The 26,852-nt window shown below is 40.1% G+C and overlaps 1 protein-coding gene across 3 annotated transcripts in view; it reads right to left on the minus strand.

The window, feature by feature from the left end:
• Nucleotides 1-474: 474 nt before the first annotated feature.
• MYOT (myotilin) overlaps nt 475-26,852 on the minus strand; it is a 206,454-nt gene continuing 180,076 nt past the window's right edge. For all 3 annotated transcript variants that reach the window (XM_053717252.1, XM_053717253.1, XM_053717254.1), the window contains 2 exons: nt 18,374-18,507; nt 475-1,213 (listed from right to left, as the gene is read on the minus strand). In XM_053717252.1, the coding sequence (XP_053573227.1) occupies nt 1,053-1,213; nt 18,374-18,507 (295 nt within the window). In that variant the 3' untranslated portion in view covers nt 475-1,052. The remainder of the gene's footprint in view (nt 1,214-18,373; nt 18,508-26,852) is intronic.

Consider the following 26,852-nt stretch of genomic DNA (forward strand, 5'->3'; position numbering starts at 1 on the left):
GTGTTAGGAACAGTTAACAGTTGACCAAGCAAAAGGAAGAAGAGAACACCACGTTTCCTGTCAGTTTTGTAAGAGGGAACATTTCTCCAGCTCAAGGTTGCAGATGATCCCACTACACAAAAAAGACAGGGTATTTAGCAGCTGCTAAGTGAGCGCTAACAGTTACACCGTGTCACTGAAAAGGAATGTATGGACATTACTTATGATGTGAGATTTGTTTATAATAAGGGAAGATTCTTGTTTAGTTTTTTTTTCTTCTTTATTGGCAGTCTTTTATTAGCCCTACATCTTTTAAGCATATAAATTTGAATACCAGATGTGGGATTTCAAACTGGTCTGTTTTTTACTTTCTAATATATACACCAGCCTCTATGCAGACACAAGACATAGTTTGAAATCACAATATTGCAGGGCTTCCAGTGCAATATGTCCACCACATTTTAACTATGTTCGCAAAAAAAAAATAGCAAAACATAGATTGTTAATATGTTTATTTTTACACAACCATAATAAACTAAGTTCAACACCCCTGCTTTAGTTTAGTATTCACAAAACATTAAATTCTCATATAAATATAATTAACTATATGTCCAACACACAAAATATAAGGACTTTTAAAATTCTCAGTCAGCAGTTGTACAATTGTTTACCCTTAAAATGTGTTTATTAATCTTAGAATTCATTGTTATGTACCATAAGATTTAAACTAATTTGTCTAAGGCACTGGTTTTTAAACCTGACCTCAGGCCTCCCTAACAGGCCACATTTTGAGGACATCTGAACTGGAGCACAGGTAAAATAATCAGCTGGTTAGTAACCATGGTTATTTTACCTGCTCTCATCCAAGGTAATCCTGAAAACCTGGCCTATTGGGGAATCCTGAGGACAGGTTTGAAAACCAGTGGTCTAAGGCAATGTGTGGTTTTAAAAAAAAATATGATTCATTTATTAAACAAAATATTGAGCTCTGATCTCTTTCAAGCTATATACAAATAGTATTTTTTTTGCCCACAGTACATAAATGTATTACAAATAAATTGTCTTAAACGCACTTAGAGTTCATCACTTTCATGAAGTCCAGGGTAAGAAGGTTGTGTGTCCCCTGCAAATGCCTGTTGCACAGCCAACCCTTTTCCACTAAGTGCTGCGTATCTGCTAAATGTTGGTCTCACCTTCAGCTGCTTCGTGCTTGGAATTTGCTTGTTAACACGAACTGAAATACAATGTTACATCAATTATTACACAAAACTTTGTTTTATACAAGACCCACCTGTTTGCTTCAAGATAATTAAAAAAAGTAAACTGTGATTTTATTGTATGTCTAAAGGTGTTTTCAATCTTTTATGCATGAAAGTAGCATTAAATTGTGATCTGTTTTATTTTTTAAAACGTATATTTCCATTCAGTGCATTCTACACTTTTTTTTTTTTTACATGATCCTCTTACATGTCCGCAGATAGCAAACTTAGAGCATACTTGGCCACTGATTCGGGCATAACAATTTATGCAAGAACTTACCTGATAAATTCATTTCTTTCATATTGGCAAGAGTCCATGAGCTAGTGACGTATGGGATATACAATCCTACCAGGAGGGGCAAAGTTTCCCAAACCTCAAAATGCCTATAAATACACCCCTCACCACACCCACAATTCAGTTTAACGAATAGCCAAGTAGTGGGGTGATAAAGAAAGGAGTAAAAAGCATCAACAAAGGAATTTGGAAATAATTGTGCTTTATACAAAAAAATCATAACCACCATAAAAAAGGGTGGGCCTCATGGACTCTTGCCAATATAAAAGAAATTAATTTATTAGGTAAGTTCTTACATAAATTATGTTTTCTTTCATGTAATTGGCAAGAGTCCATGAGCTAGTGACGTATGGGATAGCAATACCCAAGATGTGGAACTCCACACAAGAGTCACTAGAGAGGGAGGTTAATTCTCATAAAATGAAAAGAAAAACATTAAAACATAAGCAGAAGAATCAAACTGAAACAGCTGCCTGAAGAACTTTTCTACCAAAAACTGCTTCCGAAGAAGCGAATACATAAAAACAGTCTTATTTGCATACATTTACTAAATTCTACCAAGTTGCTGCTTTGCAAATCTGATCAACTGAAGCTTTATTCTTAAAAGCGGAGACTGATCTAGTAGAATGAGCTGTAATTCTCTGAGGTGGGGCTTGACCCGACTCCAAATAAGCTTGATGAATCAAAAGCTTTAACCACGATGTCAAGGAAACGGCAGAAGCCTTCTGACCTTTCCTAGAACCAGAAAAGATAACAAATAGACTAGAAGTCTTCGTGAAATATTTAGTAGCTTCAAAATAATATTTAAGGATTTCTCCAAAGAATTCTTAGGATTAGGACACAAGGAAGGGACAACAATTTCTCTATTAATGTTGTTAGAATTCACTTACCTTAGGTAAGAATTTAAATGAAGTCTGCAAAACCGCCTTATCCTGATGAAAAATCAGAAAAAGAGATTCACAGGAAAGAGCAGATCATTCAGAAACTCTTCTAGCAGAAGAGATGGCCAAAAGGAACAACACTTTCCAAGAACGTAGTTTAATGTCCAAAGAATGCATAGGCTCAAATGGAGGAGCCTGTAAAGCCTTCAAAACCAAATTAAGACTCAAAGGAGGAGAGATTGATTTAATGACAGGCTTGATACGAACCAAAGCCTGTACAAAACAGTGAATATCAGGAAGCTTAGCAATCTTTCTGTGAAATAAGACAGAAAGAGCAGAGATTTGTCCCTTCAAGGAACTTGCAGACAAACCCTTATCCAAACCATCCTGAAGAAACTGTAAAATTCTAGGAATTCTAAAAGAATGCCAAGAGAATTTATGAGAACAACATGAAATATAAGTCTTCCAAACTCGATAATAAATCTTTCTAGAAACAGATTTAAGAGCCTGTAACATAGTATTAATCACTAAATCAGAGAAACCTCTATGACTAAGCACTAGGTGTTCAATTTCCATACCTTCAAATTTAATGATTTGAGATCCTGATGAAAAAACGGACCTTGAGACAGAAGGTCCGGCCTTAAAGGAAGAGGCCAAGGTTGGCAACTGGACATCTGAACAAGATCCGCATACCAAAACCTGTGAGGCCATGCTGGAGCTACCAGCAATACAAACGATTGTTCCATGATGATTTTGGAGATCACTCTTGGAAGAAGAACTAGAGGCGGGAAAATATAAGCAGGTTGGTAACACCAAGGAAGTGTCAATGCATCCACTGCTTCCGCCTGGACAGGTACCTGGGAAGTTTCTTGTTTAGATGAGAAGCCATCAGATCTATTTCTGGAAGACCCCACATCTGAACAATCTGAAAAAACACATCTGGATGGAGGGACCACTCCCCCGGATGTAAAGTCTGACAGATGAGATAATCCGCTTCCCAATAGTCTACACCTGGGATATGTACTGCAGAAGTTAGACAAGAGCTGGATTCCACCCAGGAAAGTATTCAAGATACTTCTTTCATAGCTAGGGGACTGTGAGTCCCACCCTGATGATTGACATATGCCACAGCTATGATATTGTCTGAAAGCAAATGAATGGTTCTCTCTTTAACAGAGGCCAAACCTGAAGAGCCCTGAAAATTGCACGGAGTTCCAAAATATTGATTGGTATTCTCACCTCTTGAGATTTCCAAATCCCTTGTGCTGTCAGAGATCCCCAAACAGCTCCCCAACCTCGCATCTGTTGTGATCACAGTCCAGGTTGGATGAACCAAAAAGGCCCCTAGAACTATACAATGGTGATCGAACCACCAAGTCAGAGATAGTCGAGCATTGGGATTTAAGGATATTAATTGTAATATCCTTGTATAATCCCTGCACCATTGATTCAGCATACAAAGCTGGAGAGGTCTCATATGAAAACGAGCAAAGGGGATCGCGTCCGATGCTGCAGTCATGAGACCTAAAACTTCCATGCACATAGCTACTGAAGGGAATGATCGAGACTGAAGGTTCCGACAAGCTGAAACCAATTTCAATCGTCTCTTGTCTGAATCTATCTGGAAACCTAAAAAGATGACCCATGTCTGAGGAATAAAGGTACTTGTCTTTGAAGAAACAACACTAGTTGATTCGTGCGGGATTCTGCAGAATGTAAAGACTGAACTAGTACCAAGGTATCGTCCAAATAAGGAAACACTGCAATACCCTGTTCTCTTATTACAGAGAGTAGGGCACTGAGAACCTTTGAACAGATTCTTGGAGCTGTCGCTAGGCCAAAAGGAAGAGAGACAAATTGGTAATGCTTGTCTAGAAAAGAGAATCTCAGAAACTGATAATGATCTGGATGAATCGGAATATGAAGATATGCATCCTGTAAATCTATTGTGGACATATAATGCCCTTGCTGAACAAAAGGCAGAATAGTCCTTATAGTCATCATTTTGAAAGTTGGTACTCTTACATAATGATTCAAAATTTTCAGATCCAGAACTGGTCTGGATGAATTTTCTTTCTTTGGGACAATGAATAGATTTTAATAAAACCCCAGACCCTGTTCCTGAAACGGAACTGGCATGATTACCCCTGATAACTCCAGGTCTGAAACACACTTCAGGAAAGCCTGAGCCTTTACTAGGTTTGCTGGAATTCATGAGAGAAAAAATCTTCTCACAGGTGGTCTTACTCTGAATCCTATTCTGTACCCCTGAGAGACAATACTCTGAATCCATTGATTTTGAACCAAATTGGTCCAAACATCTTTGAAAAATCTTAATCTGCCCCCTACCAGCTGAGCTGGAATGAGGGCCGCACCTTCATGCAGACTTGGGGACTGGCTTTGATCTCTTAAATTGCTTGGATTTATTCCAATTTTAGGAAGGCTTCCAATTGGAAACAGATTCCTTGGGGGAAGGATTAGGTTTCTGTTCCTTATTTTGTCAAAAGGAACGAAAACGGTTAGAAGCTTTAGATTTACCCTTAGGTCTTTTATCCTGAGGCAAAAAAACTCCCTTCCCCCCAGTGACAGTTGAAATTATTGAATCCAACTGAGAACTAAATAACTTATTACCTTGAAAAGAAAGAGAGAGCAATCTGGACTTAGAAGTCATGTCAGCATTCCAAGATTTAAGCCACAAAGCTCATCTAGCTAAAATAGCTAGAGACATAGATTTAACATCAATTTTGATGATATCAAAAATGGCATCACAAATAAAATTATTAGCAAGTTGAATCAAGTTAACAATGCTAGACAATTCAGGATCCAATACTTGTTGCACTAAAGTTTCCAACCAAAAAGTTGAAGCAGCTGCAACATCAGCCAAAGAAATTGCAGGCCTGAGTAGATGACCTGAATATAAATAGGCTTTCCTTAGATAAGATTGGCAAAGGATACAATTTTTTAAACCTTGAAGAAGGAATAAAAGAAGCACCAGGCCTATTCCAGTCCTTAGAAATCATATCAGAAATAGCATCAGGAACTGGAAAAACCTCTGGAGTAACCACAGGAGGTTTATAAACAGATTTTAAACGTTTACTGGTTTTATTATCAAGAGGACTAGTTTCCTCCATATCCAAAGTAATCAACACTTCTTTTAACAAAGAATGAATATGCTCCATTTTAAATAAATAAGAAGATTTGTCAGTGTCAATATCTGAGGTAGGATCTTCTGAATCAGATAGATCTTCATCAGAGCAGGATAATTCAGCATGTTGCCGGTCATTTGAAATTTCATCAACTTTATGAGAAGTTTTAAAAGACCTTTTACGTTTATTAGAAGGCGGGATGGCAGACAAAGCTTTCTGAATAGAATCAGAAATAAATTATTTTAAATTTACAGGTATATCTTGTGCATTAGATGTTGAGGGAATAGCCACAGGTAATGAACTACTACTGATGGATGCATTCTCTGCATGTAAAAGTTTATCATGACAACTATTACAAACCATAGCTGGAGGTATAACCTCCACAAGTTTACAACAAATGCACTTAGCTTTGGTAGAACTGTTATCAGGCAGCAGGGTTTAAACAGTGATTTCTGAGACAGGATCAGATTTAGACATCTTGCAAATGTAAGAGAAAAAAACAACATATAAAGCAAAATTATCAATTTCCTTATATGGCAGTTTCAGGAATGGGAAAAAATGCAAACAGCATAGCCCTCTGATAGAGAAAAAAGGCAAGAGGCATATAGGAATGGGGTCTTAAATAATGAAAATATTTGGTGCCAAGTATGACGCATACAAACAGAAAAATATTATTTGGCGCCAAAAACGTCCGGAAATAACACACTCGCGTCACAGATGACGCAACCTTGTGAAAGACTTGGCGTCAGCTAAGACGCCGGAAATTATGATTTGCTTCAACGAACGTAACTTCACGCCAAAAAAAATTTTGTGCCAAGAATGACGCAATAAACTTTGGCATTTTGCGCCCTTGCGAGCCTAATTCTGCCCGCGAATTTCAAAGACAGTCAATTTGAAAAAAGAGACTAAACCCCAGGTAAGAAATACATTTTCCTACAAAATGCATTTCCCAGATATGAAACTGACAGTCTGCAAAAAGGAAATATACTGAAAACCTGAATCATGGCAAATATAAGTACAATACATATATTTAGAACTTTATATAAATACATAAAGTGCCAAACCATAGCTGAGAGTGTCTTAAGTAATGAAAACATACTTACCAAAAGACACCCATCCACATATAGCAGATAGCCAAACCAGTACTGAAACGGTTATCAGTAGAGGTAATGGAATATGAGAGTATATCGTCAATCTGAAAAGGAAGGTAGCAGATGAATCTCCCCGTGAGGAAAACCATTGTATTCAATAGGTGATACTCCCTAAACATCCCTCTGACATTCACTGTACTCTGAGAGGAATCGGGCTTCAAAATGCTGAGAAGCGCATATCAACATAGAAATCTTAGCACAAACTTACTTCACCACCTCCATAGGAGGCAAAGTTTGTAAAACTGAATTGTGGGTGTGGTGAGGGGTGTATTTATAGGCATTTTGAGGTTTGGGAAACTTTGCCCCTCCTGGTAGGATTGTATATCCCATACGTCACTAGCTCATGGACTCTTGCCAATTAAATGAAAGAAAATATGCTTTCATGCATGATTTGATTGTCAAGCAAACAAGTACACAGTGAGTACATACAGTATCTATCAACTCACTGTGTATAGTACATTTTTTACATTTGATTGGAAACATTTATGTTATAAACTTAAAGGGACAGTAAACCTAAAAAATAATGTTATATAATTCTGCACATAGTGCAGAATTATATAACATTATATTAGTGCTATTGTTATAAAACCTTATTTCCCCTTTGAATTTTTTTAAAATATGACAGGTTTTCAGACCCGCTCTCTGCGCTCTTCTGAGCGGGTCTGTTTTTATTACACAGCGCATCGGGCCAGCTGTATAGTCACAGCCCGGCCCGACCGCGCCATAACACTAAGTGCAGCTCGCTCCTACTCTGTCTTGCAAAAAATAATAATACATGTGCTAAGTTATTTTCTTTTGCTCACTTCTCCCCTATAATATGCAGGTATACAACTTGAATGCACGTTCTTAGTGTTTGACATACAATAATATTTCTTTGATATGATGGTAAAATTCAGTAAATTTCCCTACATTCCAGAGCTTTGCTCAACCCCATCTCTCATCACTCCCCCCTTAAACAATGTCATGTTTTGTCTCCAGAAAGAAAAAAGTGCTACAATCTTCGTGTTGTTGAGAGGGGTTCTCTAACTGAACTGAGACCCATTAAACAGTGCCTCATGGACAGAGGGGTTGACTGGATATCAGGCAAGAATTGGAAAGTCTTCTCCCAGTGTGAGTTCTCACAGTACCCCCAGGTGAAAACAGAATTTATGTTTACCTGATAAATTACTTTCTCCAACGGTGTGTCCGGTCCACGGCGTCATCCTTACTTGTGGGATATTCTCTTCCCCAACAGGAAATGGCAAAGAGCCCAGCAAAGCTGGTCACATGATCCCTCCTAGGCTCCGCCTACCCCAGTCATTCGACCGACGTTAAGGAGGAATATTTGCATAGGAGAAACCATATGTTACCGTGGTGACTGTAGTTAAAGAAAATAAATTATCAAACCTGATTAAAAAAACCAGGGCGGGCCGTGGACCGGACACACCGTTGTAGAAAGTAATTTATCAGGTAAACATAAATTCTGTTTTCTCCAACATAGGTGTGTCCGGTCCACGGCGTCATCCTTACTTGTGGGAACCAATACCAAAGCTTTAGGACACGGATGAAGGGAGGGAGCAAATCAGGTCACCTAAATGGAAGGCACCACGGCTTGTAAAACCTTTCTCCCAAAAATAGCCTCAGAAGAAGCAAAAGTATCAAATTTGTAAAATTTAGAAAAAGTGTGCAGTGAAGACCAAGTCACTGCCTTACATATCTGATCAACAGAAGCCTCGTTCTTGAAGGCCCATGTGGAAGCCACAGCCCTAGTGGAGTGAGCTGTGATTCTTTCAGGAGGCTGTCGTCCGGCAGTCTCATAAGCCAATCGGATAATGCTTTTAATCCAGAAGGAGAGAGAGGTAGAAGTTGCTTTTTGACCTCTCCGTTTACCAGAATAAACAACAAACAAAGACAAAGTTTGTCTGAAATCCTTAGTAGCTGCTAAGTAAAATTTGAGAGCACGAACTACATCCAAGTTGTGCAACAAACGTTCCTTCTTTGAAACTGGATTAGGACACAAAGAAGGCACAACTATCTCCTGGTTAATGTTTTTGTTAGAAACAACTTTTGGAAGAAAACCAGGTTTAGTACGCAAAACCACCTTATCTGCATGGAACACCAGATAAGGAGAAGAACACTGCAGAGCAGATAATTCTGAAACTCTTCTAGCAGAAGAAATTGCAACCAAAAACAAAACTTTCCAAGATAATAACTTAATATCAACGGAATGTAAGGGTTCAAACGGAACCCCCTGAAGAACTGAAAGAACTAGGTTGAGACTCCAAGGAGGAGTCAAAATTTTGTAAACAGGCTTGATTCTAACCAGAGCCTGAACAAAGGCTAGAACATCTGGCACAGCTGCCAGCTTTTTGTGAAGTAACACAGACAAGGCAGAAATCTGTCCCATCAAGGAACTTGCAGATAATCCTTTTTCCAATCCTTCTCGAAGGAAGGATAGACTCTTAGGAATCTTAACCTTGTCCCAAGGGAATCCTGCAGATTCACACCAACAGATATACCAAATTATGTGGTAATTTTTCTGGTTACAGGCTTTCAGGCCTGAACAAGAGTATTAATAACAGAATCTGAGAACCCTCGCTTTGATAAGATCAAGCGTTCAATCTCCAAGCAGTCAGCTGGAGTGGGTCGAACGGACCTAGAACAAGAAGGTCTCGTCTCAAAGGTAGCTTCCATGGTGGAGCCGATGACATATTCACCAGATCTGCATACCAAGTCCTGCGTGGCCACGCAGGAGCTATCAAAATCACCGACGCCCTCTCCTGATTGATCCTGGCTACCAGCCTGGGGATGAGAGGAAACGGCGGGAACACATAAGCTAGTTTGAAGGTCCAAGGTGCTACTAGTGCATCCACTAGAGCCGCCTTGGGATCCCTGGATCTGTACCCGTAGTAAGGAACTCTGAAGTTCTGACGAGAGGCCATCAGATCCATGTCTGGAATGCCCCACGGTTGAGTGACTTGGGCAAAGATTTCCGGATGGAGTTCCCACTCTCCCGGATGCAATGTCTGACGACTCAGAAAATCCGCTTCCCAATTTTCCACTCCTGGGATGTGGATAGCAGACAGGTGGCAGGAGTGAGACTCCGCCCATAGAATGATTTTGGTCACTTCTTCCATCGCTAGGGAACTCCTTGTTCCCCCCTGATGGTTGATGTATGAACTTGGCCCTCGCTAGCTGAGGCCAAGCTTTGAGAGCATTGAATATCGCTCTCAGTTCCAGAATATTTATCGGTAGAAGAGATTCTACCCGAGACCAAAGACCCTGAGCTTTCAGGGATCCCCAGACCGCGCCCCAGCCCATCAGACTGGCGTCGGTCGTGACAATGACCCACTCTGGTCTGCGGAAGGTCATCCCTTGTGACAGGTTGTCCAGGGACAGCCACCAACGGAATGAGTCTCTGGTCCTCTGATTTACTTGTATCTTCGGAGACAAGTCTGAATAGTCCCCATTCCACTGACTGAGCATGAACAGTTGTAATGGTCTTAGATGAATGCGCACAAAAGGAACTATGTCCATTGCCGCTACCATCAAACCTAACACTTCCATGCACTGCGCTATGGAAGGAAGAGGAACGGAATGAAGTATCCGACAAGAGTCTAGAAGTTTTGTTTTTCTGGCTTCTGTCAGAAAAATCCTCATTTCTAAGGAGTCTATTATAGTTCCCAAGAAGGGAACCCTCGTTGACGGAGATAGAGAACTCTTTTCCACGTTCACTTTCCATCCGTGAGATCTGAGAAAGGCCAGGACAATGTCCGTGTGAGCCTTTACTTGAGGAAGGGACGACGCTCGAATCAGAATGTCGTCCAAGTAAGGTACTACAGCAATGCCCCTTGGTCTTAGCACCGCCAGAAGGGACCCTAGTACCTATGAGAAAATCCTAGGAGCAGTGGCTAATCCGAAAGAAAACGCCACGAACTGGAAATGCTTGTCCAGGAATGCAAACCTTAGGAACCGATGATGTTCCTTGTGGATAGGAATATGTAGATACGCATCCTTGAAATCCACCTTGGTCATGAATTGACCTTCCTGGATGGAAGGAAGAAGTGTTCGAATGGTTTCCATCTTGAACGATGGAACCTTGAGAAACTTGTTCAAGATCTTAAGATCTAAGATTGGTCTGAACGTTCCCTCTTTTTTGGGAACTATGAACAGATTGGAGTAGAACCCCATCCCTTGTTCTCCTAATGGAACAGGATGAATCACTCCCATTTTTAGCAGGTCTTCTACCCAATGTAAGAATGCCTGTCTTCTTATGTGGTCTGAAGACAACTGAGACCTGTGGAACCTCCCCCTTGGAGGAAGCCCCTTGAACTCCAGAGAATAACCTTGGGAGACTATTTCTAGCGCCCAAGGATCCAGAACATCTCTTGCCCAAGCCTGAGCGAAGAGAGAGAGTCTGCCCCCCACCAGATCCGGTCCCGGATCGGGGGCCCGCATTTCATGCTGTCTTGGTAGCAGAGGCAGGTTTCCTGGCCTGCTTTCCTTTGTTCCAGCCTTGCATAGGTCTCCAGGCTGGATTAGCTTGAGAAGTATTACCTTCCTGCTTAGAGGACGTAGCCCTTGGGGCTGATCCGTTTCTGCGAAAGGGACGAAACTTAGGTTTATTTTTGGTCTTGAAAAGACCTATCCTGAGGAAGGGCGTGGCCCTTGCCCCCAGTGATATCAGAGATAATCTCTTTCAAGTCAGGGCCAAAGAGTGTTTTCCCCTTGAAAGGAATGTCAAGCAATTTGTTCTTGGAAGACGCATCCGCTGCCCAAGATTTTAACCAAAGCGCTCTGCGCCACAATAGCAAACCCAGAATTTTTTCGCCGCTAACCTAGCCAATTGCAAGGTGGCGTCTAGGGTGAAAGAATTAGCCAATTTAAGAGCACGAATTCTGTCCATAATCTCCTCATAAGAAGAAGAATTACTAATAATCGCCTTTCCTAGCTCATCAAACTAGAAACACGCGGCTGCAGTGACAGGGACAATGCATGCAATTGGTTGTAGAAGGGAACCTTGCTGAACAAACATCTTTAGCAGACCTTCTAATTTTTTATCCATAGGATCTTGGAAAGCACAACTATCTTCTATGGGTATAGTGGCGCGCTTGTGTAGAGTAGAAACCGCCCCCTCGACCTTGGGGACTGTCTGCCATCAGTCCTTTCTGGGGTCGACTATAGGAAAACAATTTTATAAATATGGGGGGAGGTACTAAAGGTATACCGGGCCTGTCCCATTCTTTACTAACAATGTACGCCACCCGCTTGGATATAGGAAAAGCTTCGGGGGGCCCCGGGGCCTCTAAGAACTTTTCCATTTTACATAGTGGTTCTGGAATGACCGGATAATCACAATCATCCAAATTGGATAACACCTCCTTAAGCAGAGCGCGGAGATGTTCCAACTTAAATTTAAAAGTAAACACATCAGGTTCAGCTTGTTGAGAAATGTTTCCTGAATCTGAAATTTCTCCCTCAGACAAAACCTCCCTGGCCCCCTCAGACTGGTGTAGGGGCCCTTCAGAAACCATATCATCAGCGTTCTCATGCTCTACAGAATTTTCTAAAACAGAGCAGTCGCGCTTTCGCTGATAAGTGGGCATATTGGCTAAAATGTTTTTGATAGAATTATCCATTACAGCCGTTAAATGTTGCATAGTAAGGAGTATTGGCGCACTAGATGTACTAGGGGCCTCCTGTATGGGCAAGACTGGTGTAGACGAAGGAGGGGATGATGCAGTACCATGCTTACTCCCCTCACTTGAGGAATCATCTTGGGCATCATTTTTACTAAATTTTTTTATGACATAAAATACATATAGTTAAATGAGAAGGAACCTTGGTTTCCCCACAGTCAGAACACAATCTATCTGGTAGTTCAGACATGTTAAACAGGCATAAACTTGATAACAAAGCACAAAAAACGTTTTAAAATAAAACCGTTACTGTCACTTTAAATTTTAAACTAAACACACTTTATTACTGCAATTGCGAAAAAGTATGAAGGAATTGTTCAAAATTCACCAAAATTTCACCACAGTGTCTTAAAGCCTTAAAAGTATTGCACACCAAATTTGGAAGCTTTAACCCTTAAAATAACGGAACCGGAGCCGTTTTTATATTTAACCCCTTTACAGTCCCTGGAATCTGCTTTGCTGAGACCCAACCAAGCCCAAAGGGGAATACGATACCAAATGATGCCTTCAGAAAGACTTTTCTATGTATCAGAGCTCCACACACATGCAGCTGCATGCCATGCTGTCCTCAAAAACAAGTGCGCCATACCGGCGCGAAAATGAGGCTCTGACTATGATTAGGGAAAGCCCCTAAAGAATAAGGTGTCTAAAACAGTGCCTGCCGATATAATCATATCAAATACCCAGAATAAATGATTCCTCAAGGCTAAATATGTGTTAATAATGAATCGATTTAGCCCAGAAAAAGTCTACAGTCTTAATAAGCCCTTGTGAAGCCCTTATTTACTATCTTAATAAACATGGCTTACCGGATCCCATAGGGAAAATGACAGCTTCCAGCATTACATCGTCTTGTTAGAATGTGTCATACCTCAAGCAGTAAGAGACTGCACACTGTTCCCCCAACTGAAGTTAATTGCTCTCAACAGTCCTGTGTGGAACAGCCATGGATTTTAGTTACGGTGCTAAAATCATTTTCCTCATACAAACAGAAATCTTCATCTCTTTTCTGTTTCTGAGTAAATAGTACATACCAGCACTATTTTAAAATAACAAACTCTTGATTGAATAATAAAAACTACAGTTAAACACTAAAAAACTCTAAGCCATCTCCGTGGAGATGTTGCCTGTACAACGGCAAAGAGAATGACTGGGGTAGGCGGAGCCTAGGAGGGATCATGTGACCAGCTTTGCTGGGCTCTTTGCCATTTCCTGTTGGGGAAGAGAATATCCCACAAGTAAGGATGACGCCGTGGACCGGACACACCTATGTTGGAGAAATGTGCATTTATCCACCAATCCCCTGGTCTGCAGAGTGCTTTAATATTGGTTGGACTATGCTTGCATTTTGTTGGAGTGGCTTTTCTGCTGCAGCTTGATTCAAAAGTAGAGACAGGCTGCAGGCAAGTTGTAATTTCACCTTCTATAGCCCATTGGCTATTCCCTGACCAACTAGAAATAGTGGTCACATGGCCTGAGGGTATTATACACCGTTTCCGTCAGATTTTTAAGATAAATGTGTCCTGTCATGTTAAGTGAGTTGTGTAAGCGGCACAGCATTATGGGTAACCTGTATTTCTGCCTGAGCAAGTTGCTGACTATGTTAGTTCTTAGAAGTTTGATGTTCCTGAGTCATTTAAGGCGATGAGAGCATAGTACTGCTTTATATTTGATGCTGCCATTTGTAATTTAATGATTAATTAAAACTATTTAACAAGTTGCTAGTTGCTTGGCTCTGGTTATCATTTTTTTTCTTTTAGAGGAGATGTGGGCAAGTTCCATTTCAGATCTGTCAGGGTTAGAGCTTATAAAGCAAGGTCTGTTTTTACTCCAGCCCTCCCTGGGAAAATTTTCTTCAGTCGTGTGTATCTCGAGAGCCAATCAAGGCATAAGTCTTGCTCTCCAGTGTTGTAGCTCTAGAGGAGTAAAGGGATATTGCTCCAGTTCCCTTGGGGAGCAGTTAGAGCTTTTAATTAAACCTGTTCCTGGTTCCCAAAAAGGAAGAAAGAAATATTTCATCCCATCCTGAATCTGAAATCCCTTATCCAATTAGTTATATCTGTGCAATGGTCAGTTCATTTGGTATTAAAGGGGTTACACATTGTGTAGACGTGTTATGTAATGCACAGCAGTCATTTAGTCATCCTGAAAAAGCTTCAGATAGGATAACCAAGATGCTGACATCACAAGGTCTGGTGCTGCACTGGGTATGACTAGAAAAGTGGCCCACCCAGCAAACCCTGAAAGTGAAGGGCAAGCTCTGGGTGCTAAGGTTCTTTCTGAAGTATAAATTCCATTCCTAGCCTTCCAGCTAAAAAAGGCCTCTCCTTTGTGCACTGTAATATACGCAGCTTTTTTCCAAAAATCGATGCACTGCAAGCTTGGTGTTTACAATACAAGCCAAAAATCATTGTGATCTCTGAATCATGGCTAACTGCAAAAATACCTGACTCTGCCATTGCAATACATGGGTATTCATGCCATAGAATTGACAGAGCAAAGAGAGGAGGCAGCATTGTAATTTATGTTGACAACTCCACAAAGTTCACCCCCATACAAAAATCTAGCTCTCCTGCCACCTTTGATTTCCTTTCTGGCAAAATTGAGATCCCGTGCTGGAATCTACCGCCCACCTAGCTCCCCTGTGCATTCCATTTCGGACATAGCACAGCTCCTTAGTGAATCCATAACTCAAAACCCAAAAAGTGAAATTTTGGTTTTTGGAGATTTTAACATCGATTGGCTGAATCAAAAAAATAACAGTTGTCACTCGCTGTTTAAATCTTTGCAGCTAACGCAATTAATCTCCTCCCCAACTCGCATAAACATCAAAAGCCATAATCATACCCTGCTCGACTGGATTCTCTCCACTTCTCCCGACCGAATCCAGGAGGCAGGTGTTCTCCCTAACAATTTCAGTGACCACTGCTTAGTGTACTGTGTGCGCAAAATAAAGGCTACTAAATCCTCTCCCAAGGTTAAAATCACCAGGTCCTTCAAAAAATTTAATCTGCAATCATTTCTAAATGACATCAAGAACCTCCCCTGGCACAGATTAAACCTCATCCCAGATCTAGACTCTGCAGTTGAATTCTTTCAGTCTGATCTCCTACAAGTTTGGAATTTACATGCACCGCTGCGTAAGGTGAGAGTAAAAGGAGCACACTTGAATTGGATCACAGCTGACCTCATTCAAATGTACCAATTTTGGGATTCATTGTGGTCAAAGTTCAAGCATACTGGCTCTATGAATGATCACTGTGTATATAGACAATGGTGAAATATATGTACTAAACAAACAAAATTGGCTAAGGCGCAATATTTCTGTGAAAATCTGCACAATAATATATCTAACCCTAGAAAGTTTTGGAAACTCATAAATAACTTACAAAATCCACCAATCCACTCCCAACCCTCCACTGTCAATGTGGATAACCAAAACCTGCAACTCCCCTTAGAAGTAGCAAATGCCTCTAACAATTATTTTGTCGGATGCTCCACCACCCTGATTGACAAACTAATAAATGGCACGCATCCTGAAACTACAAATGTGGATCAGGCCCCACTAAAACAACAAAGACCCAATATAGAAAAGTTCAATTTTAGACCTGTACCCTTCAATGTCGTTAAGAAACACCTCAATAATCTAAAAATGAAAAACCAGTCAGGACCTGACCAAATCCCAGCAATGCTGTTGAAGGTCAGTGCACCGGCAATTGCTAAGCCTGTCACAACCCTAATTAACGAATTCTTGGTGTCTGGATACATACCCAAACTCTGGAAAACTGCAAGAGTAGTGCCTATTCATAAAAGTGGGGAGTTAACCTTGGTTTCTAACTATCGTCCTATATCATTGCTCCCTGTATTGTCAAAAATCTTAGAAAAATGCGTCCATACGCAATTATGCGAGTATTATCAACTTTCTACCTATCTTACCCCTGATCAATCAGGTTTTAGACCGAATCACTCCACTACAACTGCCCTCCTAAAAGTTTTCAACGACATCCAAACTGGCATGGAACAAGGAGACCTAACTGGAGCTATTTTCCTTGATTTTGCAAAGGCTTTTGACACAGTGGACCATGACATACTACTTCTCAAACTAAAAAACTCTGGTATTGCTGATTGCCCGTTAACCTGGTTTAAATCATATGTATTGGATCAATAACAATATGTCTCAGTCTCTAACAGTGACTCCCTCCCTCTCCCAGTCACGTGTGGTGTTCCCCAAGGTTCCATTCTCGGCCCCCTACTATTCACAGTATTTATAAATGATTTGCCTAATGTCTGCAAATCCTCAACTGTTCACATGTACGCAGTTGACACGGTAATCTATGCAAACAAATCTGATCTGCCGCAGCTTGAAGCAGTGCTCCAAGACCAGTTCACAGAGGTAGAAAGGTGGATCTCGAAAAACAAACTCTTCCTAAACACTGACAAAACGGTCACAATGATCTTTGGAATGGGACCTAAAATACAAAAATTACAAAATTCCCATCTTCGCATCAAAACAAAATCCAATTGCACGCTGACCGCAGTCCATTCTTTTAAATACTTAGGTATGTTGTTAGACCCCAATCTATCTTTTGGACTCCACATAGAAAAACTTGCCTCTAAACTTTATCCAAAACTAGGTGCCCTGTACAGAAACAAATCCTGCCTAAGCCCTAGACTAAAGGAAAAGATTGTACAGCAAATGCTGATGCCTATCTTGGATTATGGGGACATAGTATATGCACCTGCTCCACAAACTCACCTTAATAAACTAAATACGTTATATAACTCGTTCTGCCGCTTTGTGCTACAATATAATTACAGGACCCACCATTGTGACATGCTAAAAGAACTAAACTGGCTGTCGCTGGAATCCAGACGCACCCTCCATCTTTCCTGCCTTGTCTTTAAGAGCTTTTCTGGGAAGCTCCCACCCTACCTGAGCAGAATGCTCTCCCCTGCTATTCCCACCTCCTATAACCTCCGATCCAATAACAGCACATTATTTAGCTTTCCTCAATACAAAAAGAAAGCAGCTCGATCCTCCTTTTCCTACAGAGCGCCACAGTTATGGAACAACCTCCCGCACACTTTCAAACCTTCCCCAAGCCTAAAATCCTTTAAGAGATCCCTCTATACATATCTCAAAACAGAATGCTCCTGTCATGGTTGATTAAATATTTCATACCTGCTCTATGTTAATGTTTGCATATAATGTGTATTTTTATTATTGTTTTTGTATTTTATTATACCCTATTGTATCAATGCAATGTTTTGTGATCCCAGGACATACTTGAAAACGAGAGAAATCTCAATGTATCCTTCCTGGTAAAATATTTTACAAATAAATAAATAAATAAATAAGTATATAATGCAAGTATCATAAGACATAGTTGCTCACATTCTTTTTTTATTTGATTTCAAACACTTTTTTCTGTAATTTTTATATATTTATGGGGCTGTGATTTTCCCCTATAGTTATATAAGAGGATACTAATGTGGAATCTAGAATGCTGGTTTTGAAATTAGATCAAATATCCCTGAACTCATAAAGCATTACTTTTCCTGTTAAAATCTGGGATTTTCTTTTAGGTGTTGACAAAAAGTTCTCTTTATGTAAATAGTTCATTTCATTTTAGATTTTTGTACATTGATGTCAACAGTGTTTTATCTGAATAATTTACAAAGGATTTTGTAAGTATTTTTATTATTATACTTTATTCATAAAGCGCCAACTTATTCCGCATGTTGGGGTGATAAGAATTTTTGAACGAAAAGGTACAGATGAATAACTAACATGTATTACACAATCTGTTTTCTATATATCTATAGGTAACTAAATGCACTGTGCACACATAAACGCACATATTTTGTGTAATTTTCCAATTTTGTCTCTAAACCACTGTACGTAAATAGCAGACAATATAGTTATATGTTAGAGAAATATATATTAAACTAGCATTTGTGCAGATGTTACTGTGGTATCTTACCTGCAACATCAAGTCGGGCATGACAAGTGGCTATTCCAGCTTCATTTACAGCTGATATGGTGTACCATCCATCATCTGACTTTGTTACATTATAAATAAATAAATAGATTTTTCCACTTCCATCTTGGATTAACCTAAAAGATATTGTTAAAATGAATACTGGATACAGTAAAGCATAATCATACAGAATGGTTATCCATTTCTTTTATATTCATAGCCAATTATTTAAAAATGTGGCATTAAAAATATTTATTTCTAATGACAGTCCATAAGACTTTACTCTTGTGAATTACATCAACTGGCCACCAGGAGGAGGCAGTCATCCTACACCTACTTCCCTTTCCCTTCTAGTAGTTCTTTGCCTCATCTAGGAGAGGGCAAGGATAGAGGTGCTCTCAAAATTTGAATATGATAAAAAGATATTCATTAAACTCCTAATGGACAGTTCTTGGAAGAGAGGGTTCAGGAGAGTACTGCTAGTGTAATATAATTCTCCTCTATGTAGTTTTGTTTATAAGCAGGCCAGGGGTGTCGTCGGGTAGTTTCTTAGCATCTTCCTGTCTGGCCAGGTGTCTGTACTCTTCCTACAAGGTTCTACACTGTAAGTTACAGCACAGAACACATTCTAACTGCAGTTTATTTACTTCCCATAGAGGTGTGCAAGAGTAGTAAATGGTGAGGTAGTTTAATAATACTTCCTGTGGCAGGTGGACCCAGCTTTAAATAAAGTGCACAGTGTATAGGTTTGTGCACATGGGATGGACTAAGGAGATTTTTATGCTCAATTCATTAAAAAAAACATATTCAGGATGGTCCATCTATTCAACTATGGGGTATAGTGTGCTGTATGTTCATACTTTACATCATTTTCCTCTAAGTGCCATGTAGTGTATATAGCCCTCTAATTCCCTCTGCTTTCAAGAAATATGGTACCTCAGTGCTCCAGCCACACACAGGACATTCCGGTGCGCTGAGGAAATGGCGGTGATACAGGCTGGAGCAGGAACATAGCGCACTTGCTCATTATGTGGCAAGGAGGTAGTTAACATTTACCCACCACAATAAAACGCGCTCCCTACCCTTCTTTTTCATTCTGTGCTGATGCATATAGGAGGCACAGTGCTTTCTACATCCCTTATTGTCCGGATCGCCAGTGGACCTCAGTGGGTGTTAACACCCTATACCAGAACAAGGGGGGTATATTCACTAGAATATACTTGTACCTTTAACGCATATTTCCCTAATTTTTGGGCAACTTTGTGCTAGTATATAGCGAGGGTTTATTACTCAATATCCCTAAAGGGACACTTTATTGAGAATGTTATTGGGACAAAAGGGTTTAAATATATTTTTTTAAGCCTGTTTCCCTTACTTTATTATTTTAACCTTTAGGTTAGCAGTCACTTTTACTGTCTATCATAGAGCATCCTGGGACTACAGCCACTGATGTTTTTTTCATCTGAGGGTGCTCCTTCACATATATCTATTCCGGTAAACAAGTGATTATTATGCAACCTGGTGACGGTATATCCTCCTGCACATCTTTGGAGAACTTAACTGTCGTCTGTTCTAAAGACTCATTTTCAGGGTCCTAGCTCAGTAGGTACTGGGGGGCATCCAGCTGTATCTATTACTCAAGGTGGAGTTACTGAATTTGAGCCAGACTTTAAATCTCATTTAAATCTTATTTAAATCTCAATGACGCCCGCAAGTAAGCGTAAACACAAACTTAAGAATATTTTTTCAGGCTCTTCTACCACTGGTGATACCCCTGCTGGCTTTTCTTTTGCCAGACATGCACAGGTTTCTGACTTTGACTGATCATCTTCTGATTCAGAGAGTGAGTAATCTACAGATGATTATTCCTCTGAATCAGAAAAGGAACCTGACGATATTACTTTCCAATTAAAGATGGATCATCTACAATCCCTAATTAAGCAGATTCTATGAACTTTAGGAGTTTGGAATTTTAAGCCAGTTGAGGAAAAACCTGTTAAAAAATATGACCCAAGTCTAAGGCACCTGAAACATTTCCTGTCCCATCATTGGTTTCTGAGATCGTTTCAAAGGAAGCCAAGAGTTCCCTTCACTCCTCCTACATTTAAGATACTTTAAGATACTTTTTCCTGTCCCTGGGGCCAAGGTAGATGGTGCCATATCTACCTTAGCCAAAATAACTACTATCCACTTGGAAAACAGTACTTCTTTTAAAGATCCAATGAACAGGAAGCCTGAGAGTTACCTTTGACAAGCTTTTCTTGAAGGGGGTCTGTTGTTTTAAAAAATACACTCTGTTAGTGTGTTAAAACCAAAATGCATTTATTGGTGTACATTAAAAATGGGCAGATGGGGGGCGGAGCCGGCCGCAGACAAGTATGGCCGCAAAAAAATAGAGCTCCATGACAAGAAACTCAGAATGGTGAAAAAAATGGCAGGTATAATACTCCAAAACATACTGCTAACATAAAAATCACTTACTGACTACATCAGGAGGGAACCCTAGCGAAGCAGTAACCAGTAATCTCCCTTGAAACGACCATAACAGCTCCGGGCCTAAACAACCTGTACTCAAAAGCCGCATGGCATAGAGATCCACAGCAAGCACACAACGCAGTGAGCAGACATGCGTTTAGCACTGGATCACCAGAACAAACTAAGGACTCAAATAACAGCAGCCATGAAATAATACAGGAGAACAGGATCACAGCTGAAGACTGCAGCAGTTAAACTGTGGTAAGAAGACACTAAAGGATCCCTGTCTCACAAACACTAAGGCTTAAGACACATATTTTATATACAACCAGGGGAAGATACATCCCAAAGGAAAATAGTCAAGGCTTGGACATTAAAACGCACTGTCAGTCAGGCAGTAATTAACAGATCGCATAAAATGGGACTAGCAAATCTTTTTAGTCAAAAAACCCTTCCCCAGAGTGAGGAGAGATTAAAACTTTGGATGCGGCTTAAAACACAGTACAGCTGAATAACTATATCCTTATCAGACACTATACCTACTCAACCCCTAGGCCACAAAGATGGCAGCCAGATGACCTTCCCGCCCGGAAAAAAAAAATAAGGGACTAAACTTGGGCGGAGGAAAGCTGAACAGTTTTTTTTCAAGCCTTGTGACACTGCATATACTGGTGACACAGACCTTTCATCACAAGACACCCCAAAGGAACTGGAATGCACAGCAGCCACTACCAGTGCAAACAACATGTCTATTACTAAGGCAGATCTACAAGCACTACACACGAAGGCAGACTTTACATCTTTCATGTCGCAAGTTAGCAAACTAATTAAAGATGACCTAGCAGAGGTCAAAAGGGATGTCACAGAAATTGGAAATAGACTGCTACAATTAGAAGAACAGGTGGAATATCACACTCAAACCTCTAACTCAATGATTATAGCCCTTCAATAACAAAAGGAAGCCATAGATCAGTTGCAAGCTCAAGTGGAGGACCTGGATAACAGGGACTGCCGCCAAAATCTTAGAATATGCGGTATACCAAAAGACATACTGCCAACACAGATTCCATCCTACCTACAAAATGTATTCAAATACCTACTGGACAATGAGGGTGAAGAAAATATCAGCCTTGACAGAGCACACAGAGCCCTGAGGCCGAAGCCAGCAGCCACCGCACCTCCCAGGGATATAATACTTAGATGTCACAAGTTTACTGATAAAGAAAAGATTCTTCAAGCAGCTAGGAAGAAGTCCCCATTGATCTTTTGAGAAGATTGTCTCCAGATATACGCAGATCTTAGCCCTATCACTTTAGCAAAAAAGGAAAGAAGCACGCTACCTCACACTACATCTGAGAGATCTATAAATACCATATAGATGGGGGTTCCCATTCTCTATTAAGGTGTTGAAAGATGGTACAACCTACACCTACAAAGATCCAGAAGACCTCAAACAGTTTTGTGCACAATTGGACATCTCTCCCCCATCTCTGTCGAGAATAACAAATTAAACAGACAGTAGCCAGTCGCAAAAGAAATCAGCACCGAAACCACAACGTCAAGAATGGTCCACAGCAGCAAAGAAAAAGAAAAACAACCACCCTTCAGCAGCTGGGACATCTGGCTCCACAGTGAAACCGCCATGAAAGAACTCCACTTTACAAGCATGGAAGTAACTAGGTATTGATTGTTTCCCCAGCTGACAGGAGAACAAACACACCACATTGTAAAAACCTGTAGTTAAATATCACCTTTAGGACAAGAAAAGACAAAAAGCGCACCTCGATTCAAGTAGTATTTATTGGAAAAAATAGCTGATAAAATATATACACGGTAAGTAGTGCACTCACCAGATGAATAAAATCAACATGCACATAGAAATTAAAGAAATTAAAGCGATACACATTTTCAAGTTCTGCCAGCTATCACAGATGTAGGTGGGAAGTGGAGACCAATACCATTACATCCTGCTGCTCCTGTGTGATCATCTTTAATTTCTATGTGCATGTTGATTTTATTCATCTGGTGAGTGCACTACTTACCGTGTATATATTTTATCAGCTATTTTGTCCAATAAATACTACTTGAATCGAGGTGCGCTTTTTGTCTTTTCTTGTCCTACATGTGTTTCCATTGGCTGTGAGGAGAACACAGCTTCAGAACAGCTGCACCTCTACTGCCGTAGGTGATCTGGGGCTACGTCATCACTCGACACGCTTGTTTGACTCCAGAGTACACAGAGAGCACCCGACTTAAACTACTATCAGCTCTGCTCACAACGGGTAAAATTTTAAACCCTTCCAGTGATTTTTTCTTTATCTTCCTTGTGAAAGAGTGTTTTATGAGACTGAAATCGGATCATTGCTGTCCCTGTATTTGCACAGCGTATACTGGACATTCCATTTTTTGATCATTGTGCTTGTGAACTTATGTTTGGCCACTTGGCCTGTTGAAGCGGTTACACCATTTATTTTCTGATTTGAATTGATAACTAAACAAGTATGATCTATATATATGGATTGTTCTAACACAATTTTTATGTAATATTTCTATGAGGGGGTTTTAGAGCAGTGAGTTTCCTTTGTTGTGTAAATATCACCTTTAATTAAAAAGCACTTTAACAAAGCCCACCCTGAGTTAATGGCAATGAGAACTGCCTATTACCCCCCCACACACACATACACATTCATGCATGATTTAGGATTATGGCATGGGCTATTTACTTGTTAGCATAAGATATTATGCAGCAATCTTATTTGTTTTTTAAATGTTATGTTCTGTATGTTGTTATATTTGTTTTAATATGTACTTTATTTTTATACTCATCCACATTAGCATGTCGCTAGAAGTAATCCTTTGCTATCTCGTTATCCTACTATCTGTCTGCTCCTATTCCGTTTCTTGACCTACCAAAATGAGGACCCTCGGGCCCAAACAGGTAAGATCACATCACAAGTATGACATTCTTGAAATACAACACAAAAATGACTAATCCTACAATAAATATAGAATCCCAAAACGTAAAGGGACTTAATTCACCCAACAAGCGCTCCATAGCCCTAAGAACCTTGGCAAAGCATAAAGATTCAATAATTTTCTAACAAGAGACTAATTTCCTAACTGAGAAAGAACCCAAGCTCAAATCCAAAGACTTCCCATTAGGCCTGGCTATTTCCACTCTCACAAAATCAAAAATAATGGTGTAGGCATACTCTTCCATAAACACCTTTACTTCCAATTATTAAATAAAATCACAGACTCTGAAGGGAGAATCCTAATCATTGTGGGCATTTTATTCCATAAGCCCATTACCCTTGTTAATGTATATGCCCCAAATAGCAGACACCATGGATTTTATCAGTGTCTCTTATCACTAATATCAGAGCATAAAAAAGGACTCTTAATTATGGGAAGGGATATGAATGTCACATTGGACCCAACATTAGATACCTCAACAGGATCACTTCAAACCTGAACCAGACCACCAAACGCAGTACTCAACTGCTTAGACCAATTAGGCTTAATAGACACTTGGCATAAACAACATCCGTCACAGTAGAATTATACCTTCTACTCACACCCATGGTCAGTATATACTCGCATAGACTACATATTTATAGATAGGGCTCATCTCTCCCAACTAAAAGATACGGACATACAACCAACGGTCTGGTTGGATCACTTGGAAATCTCCCTACAATTAGACTGGCCAGACAAACCTCATACTCCGTTTGTTTGGAGACTGGATGATTCCTTACTCCACTTTCCATCCACTTCGGAAGCAATATATAAATCCCTAATAGAATATTTTCAGCACAATGCTTCCATAGAAATCTCTCCAGGTTGCCGGTGGGACCGTGGGAAGCACACAAGGCTGTAATCAGGGGAGAATATATTAAACACAGGGCCTATAGGAAGAAAATATATAACTCTACAATAAACACTCTGGACTTGTTTCCATTGAGCCGTAATTCGGTTTGCGTGCATTCGCAAACCATTAAAAAAGCTGTCGGAAACAATATTGTTCACTGATTGCTTCCAATGGCTCGTTATACCTCAATTTTAGCAACCGGACTCCATACAAAGTATTAGAGGCCACTAATCTTTAAATTATACCCGGATTCCAATGCCCACGCAAACCATTAATACACTGTCGGAGGCTGCCGATACAGTAACAAAAATTACACCCAGCTCAACTAGGTGTAAAACAGGACAGGAAAAAGGTGCTCTTTGAGACCTTTTCCCCATTGAAATCTAATCTGACGCGTTAAAACCCCTCTATCCGTCATCCCCCCACATCCCAATTTATAATAAATCTATTAACCCCTAATCCGTCATGCCCTCACAACGCAATCTAGCTATTTAAACTATTAGCCCCAAACTGCCATTCCCCCATATCGCAAAGTATCTATTTAAACCAATAACCCCTAATCCGCCATGCCCCCATATCGCAAAGTATCTATTTAAACTATTAACCCCTAATCCGCCATGCCCTCACAACGCAATCTAGCTATTTAAACTATTAACCCTAATCCACCATGCCCCCACAACGCAATCTAGCTATTTAAACTATTAACCCCTATCCCGCCATGCCCCCACAACACAAATAACTAATCACTAAGCCCCTAACCTAACACACCCTAAATTAACTCTTTTACATAAATTAAAATAATCCTAAATTACAATTAAAATATGAAATCCTAAATTATAATTTAAAAAAACTAACATTACTTTAAAAATAAAAATTAAAAGTAATATAAAATTACAAAAAATAAAAAAGTCTAACATTACATAAAATAATAAACCTAATTATCAAAAATAAAAAAATTAAACCTAATCCCTATGAAAATAAAAAATCCCCCCCAAAATAAAAACACCCCCTAATCTAATACTAAACTACCAATAGCTCTTAAAAGGGCATTGCCCTAAGTTAAACAGCTATTTTACCTTGAAAAAAAAACTAAGTTCACCCTAAAGGCTGTGACACACTGCAAGCGATGCGGCGCGAGGCAAAGCAGCTGCTTCGCTCCGCGTCGCATCGCTTCTGAAGTTCAAATATTTCATCTCTGAGCGCTTAGCTACGCGACCTGACGCAGCAGAGTGCTCAGAGATGAAAAGGCAGGACACACTGAGCGCACACAGCCGCATGTACATGCTGCGCGTCGCTCCGCTTGCAGTGTGTCACAGCCTTAACAGTAAAACTCCCCAGCCACCAAACCCACCAAAATAAAAAAAACCTAACACTAAAAAATCCTAAACTACCCATTGCCTCTAAAGGGGCATTTGTATGGGCATTACCCTAAAAAGGGCATTTAGCTTGCTCTTTTATCGCCCATTAAATCCCTAATCTAAAAAAATAATAAAAAAAAAATAAAGCCTAAGTCTAACCCCCAGATAGATCCTGAAGTCCGGCGGAGAAGTCTTCTTCCAAGCGGCGACCTCTTCTATCTTCATCCAGGACTGAAGAACTGAAGACCGGTGACCGCGGAGCCAAGGAGCATGGAGGATCCTTCGTACGATCACCGCCGTACACTGAATATTGAATGCAAGTTGCGCATTTAAATATGGCATACCTTGCATTCCCATTGGCTGATTTGATTCTTCAAATTCAAATCAGCGAATAGGATGAGAGCTACTAAAATTCTATTGGCTGTTTAATTGTAATTGTAAATCCAATAAACATAGTGTCCACAGCATAAGCTTCCAAATTCTTCTTTATTTTAGGGGAGGATTCAAAGGTAAAAACAGCAGTAACGTTTCAGGTTATACACCCTTAGTCATACAATGTAAGACTGTTCACAAACTCTCTGTTTATAGCAACACAGGTTACTTAATTAACATTAGCCGGACAGATAGCTCAGCATGCTAAGGCACTGTGACTGAGCTCTATAGCAACCCAAGGGTTGCAGGTTCCATCCCTGGCGAGGTCCACTCAGCCTTTCATCCTTCCGAGGTCGCTAAAATGAGCAGCGCCTTGACACCCTTACGGGTGATTAGCCGTGCTTTA

The sequence above is a fragment of the Bombina bombina genome, chromosome 6 (genome assembly GCF_027579735.1).
Source record: "Bombina bombina isolate aBomBom1 chromosome 6, aBomBom1.pri, whole genome shotgun sequence".
NCBI classification, from domain to species: Eukaryota; Metazoa; Chordata; class Amphibia; order Anura; family Bombinatoridae; genus Bombina; species Bombina bombina.